The sequence below is a fragment of the Gordionus sp. m RMFG-2023 genome, chromosome 1 (assembly GCF_954871325.1).
Source record: "Gordionus sp. m RMFG-2023 chromosome 1, tfGorSpeb1-WG-v2, whole genome shotgun sequence".
In the NCBI taxonomy this organism is placed as follows: domain Eukaryota; kingdom Metazoa; phylum Nematomorpha; class Gordioida; order Chordodea; family Parachordodidae; genus Gordionus; species Gordionus sp. m RMFG-2023.
In genome coordinates this window covers 59,813,158-59,833,803 of record NC_088775.1, presented here as the reverse complement: position 1 = coordinate 59,833,803, position 20,646 = coordinate 59,813,158, and the positions used below count along the sequence as shown (strand labels likewise).

At 25.0% G+C, this 20,646-nt stretch overlaps 1 protein-coding gene across 1 annotated transcript in view; it reads right to left on the bottom strand.

Annotated features, from left to right (window-relative positions):
• LOC135928082 (ER membrane protein complex subunit 1-like) overlaps nt 1-20,264 on the bottom strand; it is an 86,381-nt gene extending 66,117 nt beyond the window's left edge. The window contains exons 1-10 of the mRNA XM_065464417.1: nt 20,258-20,264; nt 20,113-20,212; nt 19,936-20,063; nt 19,827-19,892; nt 19,683-19,785; nt 19,612-19,640; nt 19,488-19,569; nt 19,285-19,446; nt 19,031-19,145; nt 18,790-18,978 (exon numbers count right to left, since the gene is read on the bottom strand). Of these exons, the coding sequence (XP_065320489.1) occupies nt 18,790-18,978; nt 19,031-19,145; nt 19,285-19,446; nt 19,488-19,569; nt 19,612-19,640; nt 19,683-19,785; nt 19,827-19,892; nt 19,936-20,063; nt 20,113-20,212; nt 20,258-20,264 (981 nt within the window). The remainder of the gene's footprint in view (nt 1-18,789; nt 18,979-19,030; nt 19,146-19,284; nt 19,447-19,487; nt 19,570-19,611; nt 19,641-19,682; nt 19,786-19,826; nt 19,893-19,935; nt 20,064-20,112; nt 20,213-20,257) is intronic.
• Between the last annotated feature and the right edge of the window lie 382 nt (nt 20,265-20,646).

Here is a 20,646-nt window from a genome sequence, read left to right as displayed (position 1 = left end):
TTTCAAAAATTATAACTAGTTACAGTTACTAGTTACAATTTTAAAAATATAACTAGTTAACAGTTATTTTTTAGCCAAAATGTAACTAGTTACAGGTAACTAGTTACTTATAACTAGTTACCTTAACATCACTAGAAAAAACACATTTAAGATTAGTGATGCAAAATCGCGACACTCAAAACGACTCCAAAACGGTTTAGCCGAGTTTATAGCCGAAAAAATTGGCTCAACCTTGGAGCTCAAGCCGAACAAATAGGCTCAACTTGGAGCTCAAGCTGAAAAATTGGCTCAGCTTTGGAGTGGAGCCTAAAAAATTGGCTCAGCCTTGAACTCGAAATCTGTATAATATCGAAATAATTATATCGGAAAATCTTGGGATTTTGATATTTGAAGCATTCGCTTTCTACTCTTCCACTCGACATTAATGTTCTCAAAACCAATAAAAACCTAAACGATCGATATTTTATTTAATCTGGAAAATTGTTAAGCATAATCATAATTATTCTACAAAATAAAATAACCTGGTTAGGAGGTTCCAATTATATAAAATAAAATAGAAATCATATATTATTTATCGAAGGAACGATTTACATTCTGAAAATGTCTTAATTATATTTTTATGGATCCAATACCATTATATGAAAGTAAATAAGTTCAAAAGGTTTCAGGCAGGTTTAGCTAGTGCAAAGTAAAAGAATTAAATCGGTAATTTATAAATTATTTTATCTTTTTTTCTAGTTTTTATTTTTGGGAGGTTTTATTGGTATAAGTTTTATTTATCAGATTGTCTTATATACAAAGTAATATAATTGATTTATTAAACAACTGTAAAAATTATAAATTAATTGAAGGTTTAACTTGGGCCTACTAAAACAACCTATTAACACCAAAATATTTCTAATTTTAATATTTTTATTAAAAATTTCTATATGGCTGTCCGGTCTTCTTTCACATACTAAATATCATGTTAAAAATCAAAATGTCCAATTTTATCTAAAATATGATTACCTACTAAAATATATTTCTAAATATAAATAAAGAACAAATAGCTCATCTTGTTCCTTAACATAATTATTAATATGACACTTACTAATTTATATTTAAAAAAATTGTAAATAACTTCCATCGAGTTTTAATTAATATTTTCAGAGCAAAAAAATTTTCCTATATCGATATTTATTTTGGTTCCATGTCAATTCAGCGAAACTTTTATCGCGAATGTCGTTTATCGCGAATGAATTTTATAGCGAAACTTTTATCGCGAATCCACATTAGCGAATACTTTTCCGCGAAAACAATATAGCGAAACAAATATGGCGAATTTTTTATAGCGAAACTCTTATCGCGAAACCTTTAAAGCGAATATATTAGAGCGAAATTTTTATCGCGAATCAATAATCGCGAAAATTTTATAGCGAAGTCAATATCGCGAAACATAAATCGCGAAGACAATATAGCGAAAACTATTTCGCAAAATATAACGCGGCCTATTATTATTTTTTTTTAAATTAAAATAATTTATTTTATTTATATTTAATGTTAATATTTTTTATTTATATTATTATATTATGAAATTTTTTTATTATTCATTTATCTTTAAAACATGTAATCAAAATATAAATATAAAAAATGAATATATGTCGTATTGGGATATGGAATCATGTGGGATTCGGAATCCCAAAGTGGGGATTCAAGAATCCCCATGTTTTATTCGGGATCTTTTTTTTTAAATATTCCGAATCCCCATGAATAAAAAATAAAATAATATAATTACTTTTTCTTCTCTTTTTTGCGGCTGGCACCATATAATTAAAAGGCCAAAATAAGGGATTTGAAAAGAGAATTAAAAAAAAGTAAATAGTATAAAATTAAGGCATATAATGAATGAAAAGGGATGAGGTTAAGACTTTTTTGTTTTAAAAAATATTAAAAAATATATTTATAAAAAATCCGAATTATTGCAACAATTATTCAATGCAACATGGCATTTCATTGAACATTTAAGCAGGGACCCAACATTTATAACGGTTCAGTTTGGTTACGGTTCTAATGGTTTATTTTTCTGGATGTAATATTGAGTTAGCCGTTTTTAAAAATCAATTATGAATAAGGAAAAATACTATGTATCTTTAGGTTGAGCCAAATAAGGTCAGACTCATTTAGAGATTGTTAAAACTAAATTATTTATAATAAAGAACAAATTTTAAGTTGAGATTATCAATATGTTTTTTTAAAAAAAGGCTAAATATATATTTTTATTTAGTAATTTTATATATTTTTATATAGTTTTAATATTTTAGCGTTTTGTCATTTTTTTTTAAAATTATACCAATATCAATATTATCAAAATAAAATTTTAAATAATAAAACAAATAACAATGGCAATATTTTGAAGTTTTGGAAGCAAGAAAATTTATTTCCTTTTTTGAGAAAATTAGAGAATAAAATTTTGTCAGCCCTGGCAAATTCGGCTTCTAGTGAAAGGTTATTTTCTGTAGCCAATCGCCTATTAGAGGAAAGGCGTACACAATTGAAATAAAAAAAAACACATTCTTTTTCTAAGTAAAAATTTGGATTTATAATATGTATTAATTTTTTGTTATATGGATTATGGAATTAAAGAAATAAATTCAAAAAAGTGTATAAATTTATAGCATTAAAGTTTTGAAAAATTTAAAAACACCGTGAATTTTCGGGCGTGAAACAAAATATTGCCTTCGAGTATTTAATGATTTAAAGCAAAAAAGTAATACATATTAAATATCTCTAAAAAATAAAATTTTCTGGTGCCAGCCAGGCGGCAAAAAAATATAATTTAATTGTTTTTTTAAAAAAAAGATTCCGAATCCCCTTAGATATTTTTATTAAAAAAATTTATTTTTGTTATAAATATCTGAACCATAAAACCGAACCGATATAATTATTTTTTGAAGGAGTAAAAATTATAAAAAACGGTTAAACTGGTTCAGTTTTTATATTTTAGAAATGGAAATAATTTAAATATCCAGAATTATATAAACGTGCTCTTATAGTACTGGCGGTTCCTGCAACACAAGTTTCTGTAGAAAGGGCTTTTTGTGTTATCGTCACAACGAACAAAAAGGAATCCATTTATAAAAATATATTAATTATAAATTCAAATAATATATTTAAAAATGAGTTATTTTGAATCTTATATATATTTTTTTATATATAATTCATAGATGCTTATAATAAAAATAAATTAGAAAATGGTGTTGCTTCAATAAAAAAAAATTTCTAACCGTAATGAACCTTTATAATTAGCTGAACCGAACGGAACCTTTATATAAATTTCTTCTTAAGAACCGTAACCAAAACGTAACCATTATAATTTTTTATATACTGAACCGTACCGTAACCAAACTGAACCGTTATAAAAAACGGTTCGGGTCCCTGCTTAAATGTTCAATGAAATGCCATATTGCATTGAATAATTGTTGCAATAATTCGGATTTTTTATAAATATATTTTTTAAAACAAAAAAGTCTTAACCTCATTCCTTTTCATCATTATATTTCTTAATTTTATACTATTTACTTTTTATTAAAATTCTCTTATTAAATCCCTTATTTTGGCATTTTAATTATATGGTGCCCTGCAAAAAAAGAGAAGAAAAAGTAATTAATATTTATTAAAACAAAAATGTCTTAATCTCATCCCTTTTCATATATTATATGCCTTAATTTTATACTATTTACTTTTTTTAAATCCCTTATTTTGGCCTTTTAATTATATGGTGCCAGCCGCAAAAAAAGAGAAGAAAAATAATTATATTTTATTTATTTTTCATGGGGATTCAGAATATTTTTAAAAAAAGATCTCGAATAAAACGTGGGGATTCAACATCTTGAATCCCCAAGTTGGGATTCCGAATCCCACATGATTCCATATCCCAATACGACATATATATATATATATATATTAAAAGTGAATGTACATTTTAAAAATATCAATGGTTCTAAAAAGAGCTATAGTAAAAATGTTTAAAAAGAGGTATAATTATGTTTAAAAATTTCTAATTGGAGTTTTTGTTTAAGAAAAATTGATTCGCGTTTTTCGTTTGTAATGTTAAAAATTTTACGTGATAAAATTTTTTAAAAAAAATATGTTGATTGTTAGAAATTGTCATTTGAAAAATGGATTTCTTTTATTTGATGTTTTTTTAATAAAAAAAATGATATTCTACTATTGTAATATTATTTTTGTTACAATTTATTAGTGATTTTCACAACCAAAATTTTAAACAAAATATATTATTTTTGAACATATTTTGATAAAAATTTTAAATCTTTTTTGAGGAATTTTTTTGTCTTTTAGGTGAAATCTCTTATAGTTATTTTTATCATTTTAGTAAAATTATCGATTTTTTAAGTATACTAAAAGAGATGGGTTTTCTAAATAATATTTTTTTTAAATTTCTTTATTTAACTTATTTATGTTATTTTATATGATCTTTTTAAGGAAAATAATTTAATCTGACATTTTTATATTCGTTATTGAAGATGTTCCTTAGAAAAATGACAATTATCATAATCAGTATTTTTAACATGTTAAATTAAAATTTCAATTAAGATGCAACCATATAAAAGTAACAATTATCATAGTCGTTATTTTTAAAGTTTTTTAAATTTTTTGGACGTAAATCGGCTAAAATAAGTATTGTTAACATGTATTAATAAAACTTCAGTGAAGATGCACCCTAGAAAAGTGACAATTTTCATAATCCTTATTTTAAAGTTTTTTGATGCTAATGGGTAAAAATATAGATTGCAAACTTGTTAAATTAAAATTTCATGAAGATGTACCATAGAAAAGTGACAATTGTAATAATCGTTATTTTTAAACTTTTTTTGATGTAAATGGGCCAAAATAAGTATTGATAACATGTTTAAATAAAACTTCAGTGGAGATGTACCCAAGATAAGTGACAATTGTCATAATCATTTTTAAAGTTTTTTTAATTTTTTTGACGCAAATGAGCAAAAAATAAATTGCTAACATGTTTAAATAAAACTTCAATGAAGATGTACCCTAGATAATTGACAATTGTCATAATCGTTATTTTTAAAGTTTTTTAATTTTTTTGAAGCAAATGAGCTAAAATATAAATTGCTAACATGTTAAATTAATATTTCAGTGAAGATGCACCCTAGATAAGTGACAATAGTCATAATCGTTATTTTTAAAGTTTTTGAATTGTTTGACTAAATTGGACAAAAATATAAATTGTTAACATGCTAAAATAAAATTTCAGTCGAAACAAAAAAACAAATTGATATTTTCATGCTTATAATCGTTGTTCCTTTTATCCTGCTTAAAATTTGATAAAAATATGCAAAGTGATTATTAAAGACAGTTGTAACCTATGTTAAATTCTAAACTTTAAGATATGGATTCACAATCATATTCCTTTAATTAATGAATTCTAATTCTACATTATAAAAATATATAACATTGAATTAACAGTTATCAAATATTTTTGTATACTCGTGGCAAAATAGTGCTGAGTGAATTCAGGGTAGGATTTTTATAGAAAGAATTTAAAAACCATATGAATATTATTTAGTAATATGATACAATCAACATCTGTTAAGATTTTATTTTTATAAACATATGGTTAAAATGGATTACAATCTATATTTTAATCCATTTACATCAAAGAACTTTAAAAATAACGATTATAATAATTGTCACTTTTCAATGGTATATCTTCATGAAATTTTAATTTAGCATGTTTACAATCTATATTTTTACACATTTGCAACAAAAAAATCAAAAAAAACTTTATTAACAACGATTATGAAAATTGTAACCTATCACATCTTCACTGAAATTTTATTTTAACATGTAAGCAATTTATATTTTTGCCATTTGCGTTTAAAAAATTCAAATAATTTTAAAAATAACGATTATGACAATTGTCACTTTTCTATGATGCATCCTCATGAAATTTTAATTTAACATGTTTACAATACAATCTATATTTTTACCCATTTGCGTCAAAAAAATTCAAAAAACTTTAAAAATAACGATTATGACAATTGTCACTTATCTAGGGTACATCTTCACTGAAATTTTATTTAAACATGTTAGAAATACTTATTTTAGCCCATTTACGTCAAAAAAATTCAAAAAGTTATAAAATAACGATTATGACAATTGTCATGTTTCTATATCTTATGAAATTTTAATTTAACATGTTTACAATCTATATTTTTACCCATTTGCGTCAAAAAAATTAAACTAACTTTAAAAATAACGATTATGACAATTGTCAATTATCTAGGGTACATTTTCAATGAAATTTTTTTTTAACATGTTAGCAATACTTATTTTAGCCCATTTACGTAAAAAAAATTTTAAAAAGTTATAAAATAACGATCATGACAATTGTCACTTTTTCATTTTAACATGTTTACAATCTACATTGTTACCCATTTGCGTTAAAAAAAATACAAAAAACTTTAAAAATAATGATTTTGACAATTGTCACTTATCTAGGGTACATCTTCACTGAGGTTTTATTTAAATATGTTATCAATACTTATTTTGGCCCATTTATGTCAAAAAAGTTTAAAAATAATGATTATGATAATTGTCACTTATCTAGGGTACTACATCTTCACTGAAGTTTTATTTAAACATGCTAGCAATACTTATTTTAACCCATTTTGGTCAAAAAAATTCAAAAAACTTTAAAAATAACGATTATGACAATTGTCACTTTTCAATGGTACATCTTCATGAAATTTTAATTTAGCATATTTATAATCTATATTTTTACCCATTTGCAACAAAAATATTCAAAAAATTTTATAAACAACGATTATAACAATTGTAACTTATATCTATGGTATACCTTCACTGAAATTTTATTTTAATATGTAACAATTTATATTTTTGCCCATTTACGTCAAAAAATTGTAAACAAACTTTAAAAATAATGATTATGACAATTTTCGATTTTATATGGTACATCCTAATTGAAATTATAATTTATTTAACATGTTAAAAATACATATTTTTGTCCATTAGCATTAAAAAAATCTAATATGTTTAAAAATACCGATTATGATACTTGCCATATTTCCAAGGAACATCTTCATTGAATTTATAATTTAACATCTTTACAATATAAATGATATTTCTACCCTTTTGAGTCAAAAAATTTCAAAAATCTTAAAAAATTACGAATATGACAATTGTCACATTAAATTATTTTCCTTAAAAAGATCATATAAAATAAAATAAGTTGAATAAAAATATTTAAAAAAATTATTTAGAAAACCCACCTCTTTTAATATACTTGAGAAATAGATAATTTTACAAAAATGATAAAAAACTATAAAAGATTTCACTTAAAAATTGTATATTTATAATAAATTTCACAAAAGAATTCCTCAAAAAAAATACATTTACAAAGATTAAGAATTTTTATCAAAATATGTTCATAAATCTTTTTGAACTTCAAGAAATATTTTTTAATTAAAATCTTGGGCGTGAAAATCACTAATAAATTGTAACAAAAATAATATCATTTTTTATTAAAAAACATCAAATAATAAATAATATGTTGTTTTCCTATAAATAAATGCATTCGCAATATATTTATTGTTTCGCGGTAATGCGCTCGCGATAAAAAAATCCGCTATAGTGTTCGCTAAAATGTATTCGCTATTAATAATTTCGCAATTAAGGTTTCGCGGAAATAAATTCGCGACAATGGCTTCGCGAAATTGTCTTCGCTATAAATGTTTCGCGGAGATAAATTCGCAGAATTGGTTTATTTTACCTTCGCTATAAAAACTTTTAGCGATAAACGACATTCGCGATAAAAGATTCACGAAAAAGTGTTTCGCGATAAAAGTTTCGATGAATTGACCTGATACGATTTATTTTTCTTCAAAAATAGCCAAATCTATAATAATCGTCAAAAATAGCCAAATCTATAATAATAATCGTCAAAAACGTCAATCAAATTTAGCCAATAGTGTTCTTTTAAAGAATATTTGTCCAATAAAAATATTATAGCATATTCGGTCCAATGGTGATCATCATAAACCAAACTCACAACCAAGCTTAAATTTTTTATAATTTTTTAAAATAATCAATTTACGAAAATCAACTTTTTATATACTCAACCCAAGATGACTCATCAGAAGGCGGATATTGGGCTGCAGACTAAATATTCATTTTTCATAACTATAAAATCTAACAAATTTTATTTGATAAGTTATCAATAAAAAAAATCTATCAAAGCATGAAATATAGCTTAGCCACTTGCATTTTGTACGATTATATATTTTAAAAAGGTTATATAATTAAATATTTGCATTTATATAATTCTCAGTTTAACTACACCCTTGGAGTTGTTAAATTAAAAACATCATACTTTATGAGTTATCATTTCTATGAAATAAAATAGTTCTGTTATTTTGCACATAGTTATCAAAGGAAGAAGCAGTTTGGATTTATTAAGAATGAGTCTTCTGAAATTGGCTTCAAAGAAATTTAAACTTCAATTATTTTATTTGATGAGATCACGAATACCAAGGTATTATAAGAGAGGACATGTGTTCCCCTGCTGGATCCTTTCATCAGAGTCTATGACATGAAGGCTGAATAAAGAAGTTTTAATGTCACAGTATAGGAATTTAGGAGTAAAACAATTAATGAAATGTTCTCGAAATTTGTGAAAAGCATTTTTTAAGTGTACTTTGATAATATCCATGTTAGGAAGAGGATTCTGAATATAATATGAGTGGCATACTATTTTGACTTCTCTTTTAACACTGAATCCTAATTGCTATATATTAATGAGTTAAGACCCTGGATTTTGATCCATGGCAATTATTTTTGCTAATAATCTTCTAAATAGCCAAATGCAATGGAGTGGATATGGATACCACCACAGAGTTTTTGTGACACAATCAGGTTGGCTCCATATTTGATTCAAATCTATGATAGAAGGTCTTTGTTTAAAAGAGTATTTATAAAGGTCTTAAAGGCATTTGAATGATTTTTTGAGATATGTGTAGATATTATATGAAATTCTCAAGGGTGAAAACTATTGTGTCTGGATGTGAAAAATTTGTTAAAATAATGAATAAATCCAATCATTTCTTAATTAGATAAAATTCATATAACTCACAAATAATATTATTTTTATTCCATATTTTTCATAATATATTTGGTATTTTCTCAAAAATTTATAGAAATCTTTGCAGAATGAACACAGTTAATCCATTCCTCTCATTTGGCTATTGATTAAAGAAAAGATTCTTTCAACGTCTATGAAGTGATATAGGAAAAAATAAAGCTTGCTTAGCAGTTAACTACATTTTTAAGGATTGGAATATAAAGAGAAATCAGACCCATTTTTAGTGAAGAGCAGATTTTGCATATTCAACTATATGATTTTATTTTTGACTATTTGGGAACATTTTTAATTTCTATCCATTAGAAACATTCAATTCTGTTCTGACTAAGGAGCAAAATATAATATGTCTACATTTAATAAAATACCTTTCATTGCATCTATTTAAATTTTTTGTCCATTTTCAACATTTGTTTCAAATATTGCTTTTACTTTTAATGGAATTTTATTTTTTTCCTTCTATTAACAAATCGTCGCTTAAAAATTATATTATTCTATCTCTACTTTTTTCTGTATTTTGATTATTAGAAATGCTTTCCTAATTTTCTTTTTTAATTTAAGGATGTGTATATTTAATAGTTCTTCATCACTTAATTATATAAAATACCAATGATATATTTCTTAAAAAATCATTTTTATTATTATTCTAAAACTGGAGATAGAATAAATACCAAATTTTATTTATATTATTTTAAGAAATATTATTCTATTCTCCAAACAGCTTCTCTTTAAATCCAAAAATTTTATTGAATAATAATAATTACTATTGTAAACAACAACAGAAATTTTATTTTTAAAAAAATATATTTTAATAGAATGAAAAATTATTTTTCTTAAAATAATAATAAAAAATATTCTTTTTTTCAGTAATATCAGGATCATTATATAAAACCATACAATCAGTTAAAATACTTTTAATCCCATTTACATAATACTTGAAAGTTTTAAAGAATCATGCTGGGTGGATTTATTATTTTTTGTAAATGGAATATAATTTTAACAATAGGAAGAAATAAGGAGAGAGAATAATCTAATACTGGCTATAATTTATTTTATAAGTTAAAATTCTAAGTTATGTAAATAGATTAATATATTCTTAAATAATCAATCTATCAAAAAAAAATTAGACAAAAATGGAGATAATAACTTCTAACTCAGGTGACAAAATAGTTTAATGATTTAAAATGGTTTAAAATTTCAATCAGAGATCTTCATGGGGAGGCTTGCGGCCCATTGGGCGCCAGGTATAATATATTTTCTAACGTGCCTGGGCTAGACTTGAGTTTTTGAAAAAAGGCCTAAAAAATTTTATTTAAATTTAGCAACTGTAACTAACTTAAAAATATATTTCAATTTTTTTCTTCTAATAATAATAAATTTCAGTATTGAAAACAAAGTGATTGCCTAAATACACTGAAATTATGTTTATTTTCATTTAAAACAATAAATTAAATTGAATATGGGCTTGGGCAAAATTTTTGAAACTTATGATGGACTTGGGTTTTAATTTTTTATTAAATATAAACTGGGCCTGCAAATTATTTTTACTGCTGACCTGAGCTGGAGTGGAGGCAGATGAAAAAATCAAGGCCCGTGAAGGTCTCTAATTTCAATAACTGAATTATTTCATTTCTCATCAGACTTTTTTTGAACTTAAAGGATGGGCAAACCACAGATATGCCTTATTTACAAAAATAAATTTGATAATTGTTGGATTCAAGAAATTTTTGGACTTAAGGAAATAAAGAAAGCCATTGGGAAGTGTATATATGGAGGAAATATTAATCCATTTTTATTTTGGCATAAATAAAAAAAAAATAATGCCTGTTGTGATCTTGCCTTAAATTTATATATATTTTAGGAATTTTTAAGGATTCGTTATTAAATATATAAGTAAATAGCTGGAATTTTCTCCTTTATTCAATGATAGATGACTAATGAATTTAGCCTTTATTTAATGATGGATGAATCAGAAATTTTCCAATCTTAGGATTATATATTTAAGATTATAAATTACAAATATAAATGAATAAAAATTTCGTTTAAGAGATTTTTGATAGTGCACATAAATTAAAATTACTAAATATATCATTAACATATTTTATATAAATAATAGAAATTAGAATAACCCCTTATCTAAATAAATATAAATTTCTGAATAACAGATCATAAGATAGGAAAATTTCTGATCCATCCATCATCAAATAAAGGAGAAAATTCTGATTCCCCGTCATTCTTGACGGGTTATCTGCTAGTAATATAATAACAAGGCAAGCTATAAGACTATAATATAATGGTTAGGTTTCATTTTTAAGAAGTAATTACGGAAATTTTATATTCTAAGACTCAATAGCAAAAATATTTATTGCATATTAATTTTTAATATAAAAATCAAAATAGATTAAATCGATTGGATTGTACTCCAAGGCTGACCCGATTTTTTCGGCCCGCGCTGCAAGGTTACCCAATTTTTCTCGGTTCAAGCTCCAAGGCTGAGCCAATTTTTTCGGTTCGCACTCCAAAGCTGAGCATTTTTAGAATGGCGCTCCAAAGTTGAGCCGAGATCTAAGGTCGATTGTTGGGCTCGCGCTCCAAGATTGAGACGATTTTTTGGCTCGCGCTCCAAAGTTGCCAATTTTTTTGGCTTTCCAAGGCTGAGCTAATTGTTTTACTTCGCGTTTCAAGGTGTAGCCGATTTATTCGGCTTGAGCTCCAAGATTGAACCGATTTTTACTACTCGTGCTCCAAGGTTGAACCGATTTTATTAGCTTACACTCTAAGGTTGAGCCAATTTTTTCGGCAGCCTCGAAGCTGAGCCGGCTTGTGCGGAATAAAAATCAAAATTTATAAATATTTCAATATATTTATTGATATAAAAGAATTTAAATAAAAAAAATGACTAAAATTATGGAATAAAAATAATCATGTGGTGCAATATTTATTTCATATTTATTTTAATAATGAAATCATTTCTAAAATAACATCCCCAAGTCAAGACTGGCAATCACAAGTAAAGATTTTAATACACTAAATAACCGCTCAGTACTAGCACTTGATGGTAATGGTATTTGATTTTATAAACAAATTTTTAATAAGAAAAATGATCAAAAATGTTCTTTTGAGTATTTTGTGCTTGAAAGAAAATTATCTATAAATAATTTTCTTAATTTAGTCTCCTTTATTTCAAGAAAATCATAGAAGTCGCATCTTTGTTGGGTATTATAAGATTATTCAGCTTTATCAAGAGCCTATTACGCTGATCTTTAGATCCAATCAATGACGTAGCCATGACTTTCCAGTGGAGGGGGGAATTAATTTTTTGGCAAATATAATCTCCGTTAAAGTTGACTGAACAAGCCCTAATTCTAAAATATGGCAATGTTTTGTGCTTTATTAGTGTATGACTTTAGCCAGTATAGTGGTGCATAAAGGACAAAATTTTTAGTATCCGTATTTTGGAAACCTTAAGATTAAAAAGGAAAGCATTAATTCAGTAAATTTTATCAATATTTAGATTATAGTTGAATATTAATTTAATCCGCTAGATAATATAAAGAAAAAAGAAAATTGCCTATCGTGAAAAACTATATCTGGCATGCGCTAATATTTAATGCCTCTAGTACTTTTAATTCATCCTGGATCTTATACCAAACCATTAGCTAGGGCTTTGTTAGTATATTATATTACTTTATTCTCTTTTGGTAGTTGGTATAACGAGGAGAAGAATTTTAATAAAAAATCGTCAAAATTAGCATCATACCAGAACAGAGAACATAGAAATTCTAACTATCTGGTTTGGGTTAATATTTAGTGCCTTATTCATTCTTTAATGAATTTCACCAGCCATTGAAAAGGTAACCAAATTATGAACCAAAAACTAACTATGATATCACGTTTTAAGTGTAAAGTTAGCCAAACATCTGGAAGCATTATCTCGAAAATTTAAGTCAATAATTAGTGCGTATTTCATACTTCTTTACTACTTTAACCCGTTTGGTAGATAGTTAAACATATTTTTGGCAAAATAAAAAAAATCATCAAAATTGGCATCATGCTAGAAGGAAAGTTATAGAAGTAATGATACAATATGTAATGCATTAGTAGTTACTAGTTCATCAATCAGTTTTTTTCAGTCGATAAATAAAAATCAGTTATAAGAGAAAGAACGGGTTTTTAAAATAATTAATTTTTATCATCTTAAATTTTTTGGGGAGCAATATAAATTAGTGATTTCTTTTCGAGTTTAAATTTTTTTACAATTATATCGTCATCTTCATATTAATCAATATCAAGTTTATTGTCTCAATTTAATAGAGATTAGGCAAATTACTAGTTAATTAGATAACAAATTCATGGTTAAATTAAATAAGGAATTATAAATATATAAATTAAAAAGATTTTTCTCTAAGATTAATATATATATGCTTTATGATTAATTTTTTTTTAAAATCAAATTTATAAAAACCGGAACGAACCGAAAAAAACCGTTATAAATTCGAAACCTCAAAAAACCCGAAATGGAACAAAACCTTTATAAAATTTTAAAAAACTGAAACGAACCGAAATGCTATACTTAACGGTTCGAAACCCCTGATTTAACAACATTACTTCTATCAAATATCAGAATTCATCAATAATCTAGCCTAATATTGCCCAGTCTGACCCAAATAAATTTTTTCCAGACATCCTGGACATTTCAGACCTCTAATGCACATATCTAATTTTTGATTGACAACTGGTTTTTTATTTGATATAATATCAAATTAGCCCATAACTCATTAATATATTTTTTTCAGCAATTCCTGACAGGATCTCCTGAAGCATTCACTTTTTATTTGCAAGGTAATATTATACTAAGGTAAAAAAAATTGATGTATGTGATGTTTATCAATCTAAATCTATATTTCTCTAATTGGAATATTAGTAAAAATTTATTTTGATGTTTTCATCATAATTATCAGTTATAATAAAATTTTCGTAGAATTCATCGGAGAAACAAGGGATATTTTATAATTTAGGAGTATCGCAGCTGATGGCGATATCAAATAATTTACTATGATACTCTTTTTCTCTTCTATTCTTTAAAATAAATTAAAACATGAAAATTTACGAATTATAAAGCCATTACAATTTCCTTTTTACTTAATAGTCAATATGATGTTTCAAAATTAATATATATGTTATAAATCATTTTATCAAATAAAATGTATGTAAGAAAATGGAAACCAAAACACTAACTAATTTAGTTTTTAATTAAAAACTAATTTTTTTTACCTTCAGTCCCCATTGTCTCAGGCAGAGTTGTGAACCCAAATTAGGGTTCAGAAACTTAAAATTATTTGATTGAACATTTTGAGATCACAGACCAAAGAGAGACCCATTTATGGGCAACCCATTGAACTCGGGGTAATATAGACCCGAGGCGGGTTCCGACATTTTTCAGAAAATCGGTATCGATTAAGTTCCTCTCTTTATTTTCGTTAAATTGAGTTTTAAATTCCTGAGCCCTAATTCGGGTTCACAACCCTGATCTCAAATAATAAAATTGCTAATGAGATAAAATTTCGTTTTTAATATAACTATAGGATATATAAAACGTTTCTACAAATTTTATCGAAATTTAAAGTGGTCAGGTGTGAAGTGGTTGATTTGATTTGACCTGTATTGAATGAGTAATATTTATATTTTAAACAATAATCATCATAAAACCGATATTAACAATGAGCGTTAATTCTTTTCCAATACAAGAGAAAAAATTATGTCTACAAGCTTCATTAGAATTCAAAGGTATTATGAATTAAATCAAAAACAAACAAATAGTTTTGTGGAAATAAGAATGAGGTTAGTATCGGGCATTGGAGGTATCAGTCGATACCGTATTAGTACCGGCAAAAAAAAGTGGTATCGGTGCACCTCTGATTCTTTGCTTTCTCAGCCCTACATATGAGCATTGAAATTGATATTATTTTATAAAAATAGATTAATTTAAGTAAACAAAAAATTGGTAATCTATTTCTTGTACTCAATAAAAATACTGTTCTACTTTAGTTTATAACTGACAAAATTCTCAAACACCAACACTTTTCTGTAGTTGTTTAAATTACTTTTACAAGATTTTATAAAAATTCAATATTTTTGATTATCAAGTGATAAAAATAGTAGTGATGATTCATTAAACGTAAACAGATAGAATCCTATGATAATAAAAACATAAGATCAAAATGGATATGAAACTTTGTAACATATTTTAAATTAATTATTTGGAGTTTTTAAATGGTGGAGTGCAGGAACTTAATAATGATTTGGCCTTAACTCTTGTCAAAAAGTGGCTTAGATAGAACTCAATAATAATCAAGCTGCAATATTAAAAATATAAATTTCTAATTCTTATTGTAAAAAAATGTTATTGCATTTTTAGATATACTAAGGTAATAAGCCTCTTAAATGTAAAATGTGGTCAAAACATCTTTTTTAAATTTTGTAAAATTTGCATATTGACGATAGTTATATACTTAAAGTTCTAAAACTTATGAAACAAATTTTGTTCACAACCTAAAATATGATTCAATTTTTTAATATTGCAAATAAAATATTAGGCTTTTACTTTTAGTCATTATTAAGAAATTATGTAAAATAAACATAAAAGACTTACTATACAATCATAAAATAATAAAAAAAACAATAAAATCTCAGTTTATAAAAAAAATACTAATCTAATCCAATTTTTAAAAAAAAATGATAAGTATAATTCCTAATCCTATATTTAATATTGTCACAACCTTAGACCAAACAGAAATCTAACAAGTGGCTTTGTAATAAATTGAGATTAAGTTCACTGGAAATAATTAGATACAATATATAACCATTTATATTTATTATAAAACTAATTCAACAAAAACACTGTTAGATATTGTGATTCTCATAATAAAATCCCACTAGATCCCTGCAATTTTTTTTGGCTTAATCAATTCTCAAATGAGTATATTTTAAGCCAAGCCGATCCTGGAATTTTTATAAATTTTTAAACCTAATCAAAAAAAATTACAAGGCCCAAAGTTTTTTATTAAAAATATATATAATTTCATGACAAATCAACATAAAAACACGATTTTCTATTCGACTCCCTCAGATTTTTCTAAAATTTTTACAAAAGTTTGAATATATTATAACAAAGAAAAAAAACATTTTAGTCCTGACTCCAAACAGCGACTGAAATATGGGCATCTAAATGTCGAAAAAATGGGGTTTGGGGCAAAATGTACTCCATTTAATTATATATTATTGAGCTAGAAGAGTCATTTAAATTTCTTTATGTAGCCAAATGGTAAGCTTTCAAAATTGTATTGAAAATGTTTAAATGTCAATGATGGGATATAGTAAACCGAAAATGCAAATCGGCTTTTTTTTCTCTCCAATTGTAGTGTATATAGATATAGGATTAATGAATAAATAAGAAAACTTTCAAGTTAGACAGAGTTCAAGTTTAGGAGATATAGCATTTTAATAATTAGACCATATATTCTTAATAAATATTTGAAAGAAGGGTTTTTTCACAATATGAAAAATAATTTAACTTTCCCTAAGTGGCATAAAAGCATGAAACTTTTATATTCTGGGAATGAGTTTGGTCTTAGATATTTTTCATATTTGTCATCTTTTACATATGCGTAATTAATTGCAGTGATATTTGCTTTGTAAAAATTAAATAAATTTAAAGTGTTTAATATTTGATTCTCATATGGACACTGAAGGTAGCACTTTTTGCTAAACTTTTGATTATGTTTGTCATGGGCTATTATGAAAAAATGGCATCCTGCTTTGATTCCCAAGTTCATGATAGCTTAGATTATGAACTTTGAGTATTCAAAAAAAAACTTTTTGATAAATTTTTAAATTTAGATTTTAAGCATACCAATCATTTTAAGTTTAAAAAAAATTTGCCTTGAATCTGCATTATTAAAGCTTACTTTTATATCAATATAAGCTTCTTTATGATTAGAATATTTCCTTATGATTGCATAAAATGATTATTTTCTTCAATTTGCTTCTAACCTCTATTAATATTTAAAAAAAAGTTTTTACCAGGCATCATAAATAATCTTAAAAACACTTCCAACCATTATAATATTTAGATTGGAATAAACACCATTTTCCTTGACCAATTTTTTTCTATCCTTGACATGGATTCAGTCATAAAAAATTTTTCTTATTTTTAGTGTCCAGGAATTTGGGAACCGTCATTTGAATTTTTCATTTCAAGAATCTGTTGTTTCAATAATATTTTTCAATTGCTTAATGATTTCACATTCATCGTTAATATTAAAATTATCTTATGAAAAACTTTTCAAAAAATATTTCTTAATTTTTTAAGTCAGATAATGTAATCGTTAATTCTGGTTAATTATCAAGGGAAGTTACATTTCTTAGGCCTTCCCAACATATATGTTTATTCAAATTGTGTGAATTTTAGGTGAAATAAATATATTAAATAAATTAACAATAGCCCCCCTCTCCCTTCACCTTATTTAATCCTTTTTTAAATAAATAAAATATATAAAAAATCTTAGCTTAAATATATTACTGTTAATGATTTATCTATTTATTATAATTGACTAATGATTAAAATGTTATATCTCCTAAACCTGAGCTTAGCCCAACTTCCACTTGATCAATTATCCAAATATATCCAAAATTAAAGTGAAGCATTTTGCCTAAAATGCTCCATATTTTCCTAGAAGCCCATATCTCAGCCATTGTTTGAAGTTGAAGCTTATTTTTTTGTTATAATATATGCAAACTCTAGTATAAATCTTAGAAAAATCTGATGGGGTTGGGTTGAAACTAATGTTGATTTGTCATGGAATTCACCATATGTTTAGGACATATTTATGAAGTTAAATAAATAAATATCACAAATTGCTCCTAATCTTAAATAAATTTAAATTATCATTTCATTTTAATAAAAAAAAATATCTGTTTCTATTTTATTTTTTTAAGAAACCAACTTGATTAAAAAAATTAAGACAAGGACAAATTTTAGAAGAAAATTTAATTTGGAATCTAGCTTATATTTTTTTAAATGTAGGCAAAAGCCTGTTCAGGTCTTGACCAACTAGCAGTGCTCTAAACCCCATGAAAAATTTACCCCCCCCCTCCCATAAAAAATGTATTTATATATTAATCAAAACATGCCCATCTTATACCAAACCAATCAAGCCTTAGGCCTACTTTTAATAAAACAGTTTTGTTGGTGAAAATTAACTTTAACTAATTATGTAGTTAACACTTTTAAATTTACCTGGCATTAGAAACAAAAATAAATCTGTTTTTTTAAATGAAATTTAACAACTTTTAAAAACCTTCAAAATTATCAAATAAAATGAAATTTAACAACTCTTAAAAACCTTCAAAATTATCAAATAGGGCAAGCAAAATATTATGTGTTTATTCTCAAATATACTTAGGGTGGTTAACCCAAATACTTTTCAAATTATTGTATGTTATATATTTAAATTTCAGATACTTATTTATTTAAGAAATTTTTCCAAAATCAAGCTATCAAAATTTATCCAAAATGATTTCGATTTTCTTATAAATAAGCTACTTCTTACATTTTCTAATATAGCTCCAATTTTCATGAAAGACATGTCATATTGATGACTCTGTGTCTTCTTAAGTATAATTTGATAGATTTCAAATATTTTGTTTGATAGATCATGTATAAAAATGAAAGAAATATGCGACAACACAGGTGTGAATAATTTCATCACAAATTTAGTCTCCAATGGATATATGATATTCTATGGTTCAATAATATTAATTATAAATTTGGTGTAAATAATTAATACTTACTTGTTCTAACGTGTAAGAAAAGTATTTCAAATTGTTTATTTGTGAATGGAAAACATATATTTTTTTGTTATCAAGCAAACAAATAAAAAACATCCCATCTTTAATAATTGTGTATCTATTGTTAATAGTATCAGTGTTAATTGGTTATAAAATCAAAATAAGAATTTAAGTTTTTTAAATATAATTAACCAAATTATATACTATTGGAAAAATATTGAAATATATATTTAACTGAGGTAAATATTTAAAATTACTTGGAGAAATTTTCATCAATTGATATTAGTTCTGATATAATTGTTCCATTTTTAAGATTAAATGATACAAATGATAACAGTTGTTTTTCTAAAGATATATCAATTATGTTTAACATATTTGTTATTCTGTTAATATATAAATGTGGATCATAAAATTTTTTACTAAAATTAAAACAATTAACAAGATTAATGTTGATAGTAACTTATAAGTTGTCTCCCAAATAAGCTTCCATCTAGGTATACTATGTAACATAATGGATTCCATTTTTTTGGATAAAATATAGCCTTAAATAACATACTAATAATTAAAGTTAACAATTTTTTTACCAGAATTTTCATCATAAAGAAGTTGTTGGCTAAATTGAAAATATAATATCAATAATAAAATTTACTAATACATATTATTAGCTGTATTCTGAATCATTATTTCTTCAATCATAAAACTTGTAAGTACATTCCATACTCTAATCATTGTATAATTATTCAGCAGTGTTATTAATTCTAGATATTATATATATTTATGATCATATATTTAATTAAACTGTTCTCTATTATAAATCCAACCTCAATATGACCTTCTCTTCCACTTTCTAATATATGTCTCCAAACTTTATTAAAGATTTAAACAATAAATATTTAAATTACTAATACCAATTTCGCCTGTTTCAAGTTTTAAAGATGCTAATATATTTTGTTCAGTGGCAAGTATTATGTGTTTACTACTATCTAAAACTTTTCCTACAAAAACATGTGTTACAAATCCTATATAATTTTGATGCCTACACATTGGAATATTACAAATAAATTAAAATATAAAATAAATGCAACCAATCAAATTTCCCAATTTGATCTTCATATAATGTGAATGTTGATTGAGTGTATAATATCAAGCTTAGTATAAATGCATCTACAAAATTTCCTATCGAGCCTATATATTGAATAAATATTGTATATGTATATTTATTTCACTCACCTTGCATGGTATTTTTTGAATTTAACCAAACATATTAAAGTGAAAATAAAATCAATATGATGATTATTCTAAACACAAGTGCTCAACAAATAATCAACTAATTAAATAAAAAATTGTTTCTAATTTATATTTTATTTGTTATTAGATGCGAACAATAATTTCTGATCTAAAAATTTTTATTTATATCAGAGATATGCAGAGGTACTATTTGTATGGCCTGACCCGGATTTTTTTTTAAAAATAATTTTCAGCCCTGCTTTGTCCGGGGTTTATACCCGGTCAGACCCGGATTTTTTCAAAATATAATATGTCTATTAAAATATGGCTCGTATCGTGTACCCACACCGGACTTAAGGCTTAGCGTGCTTGCAAATCTCTGATATAGATAA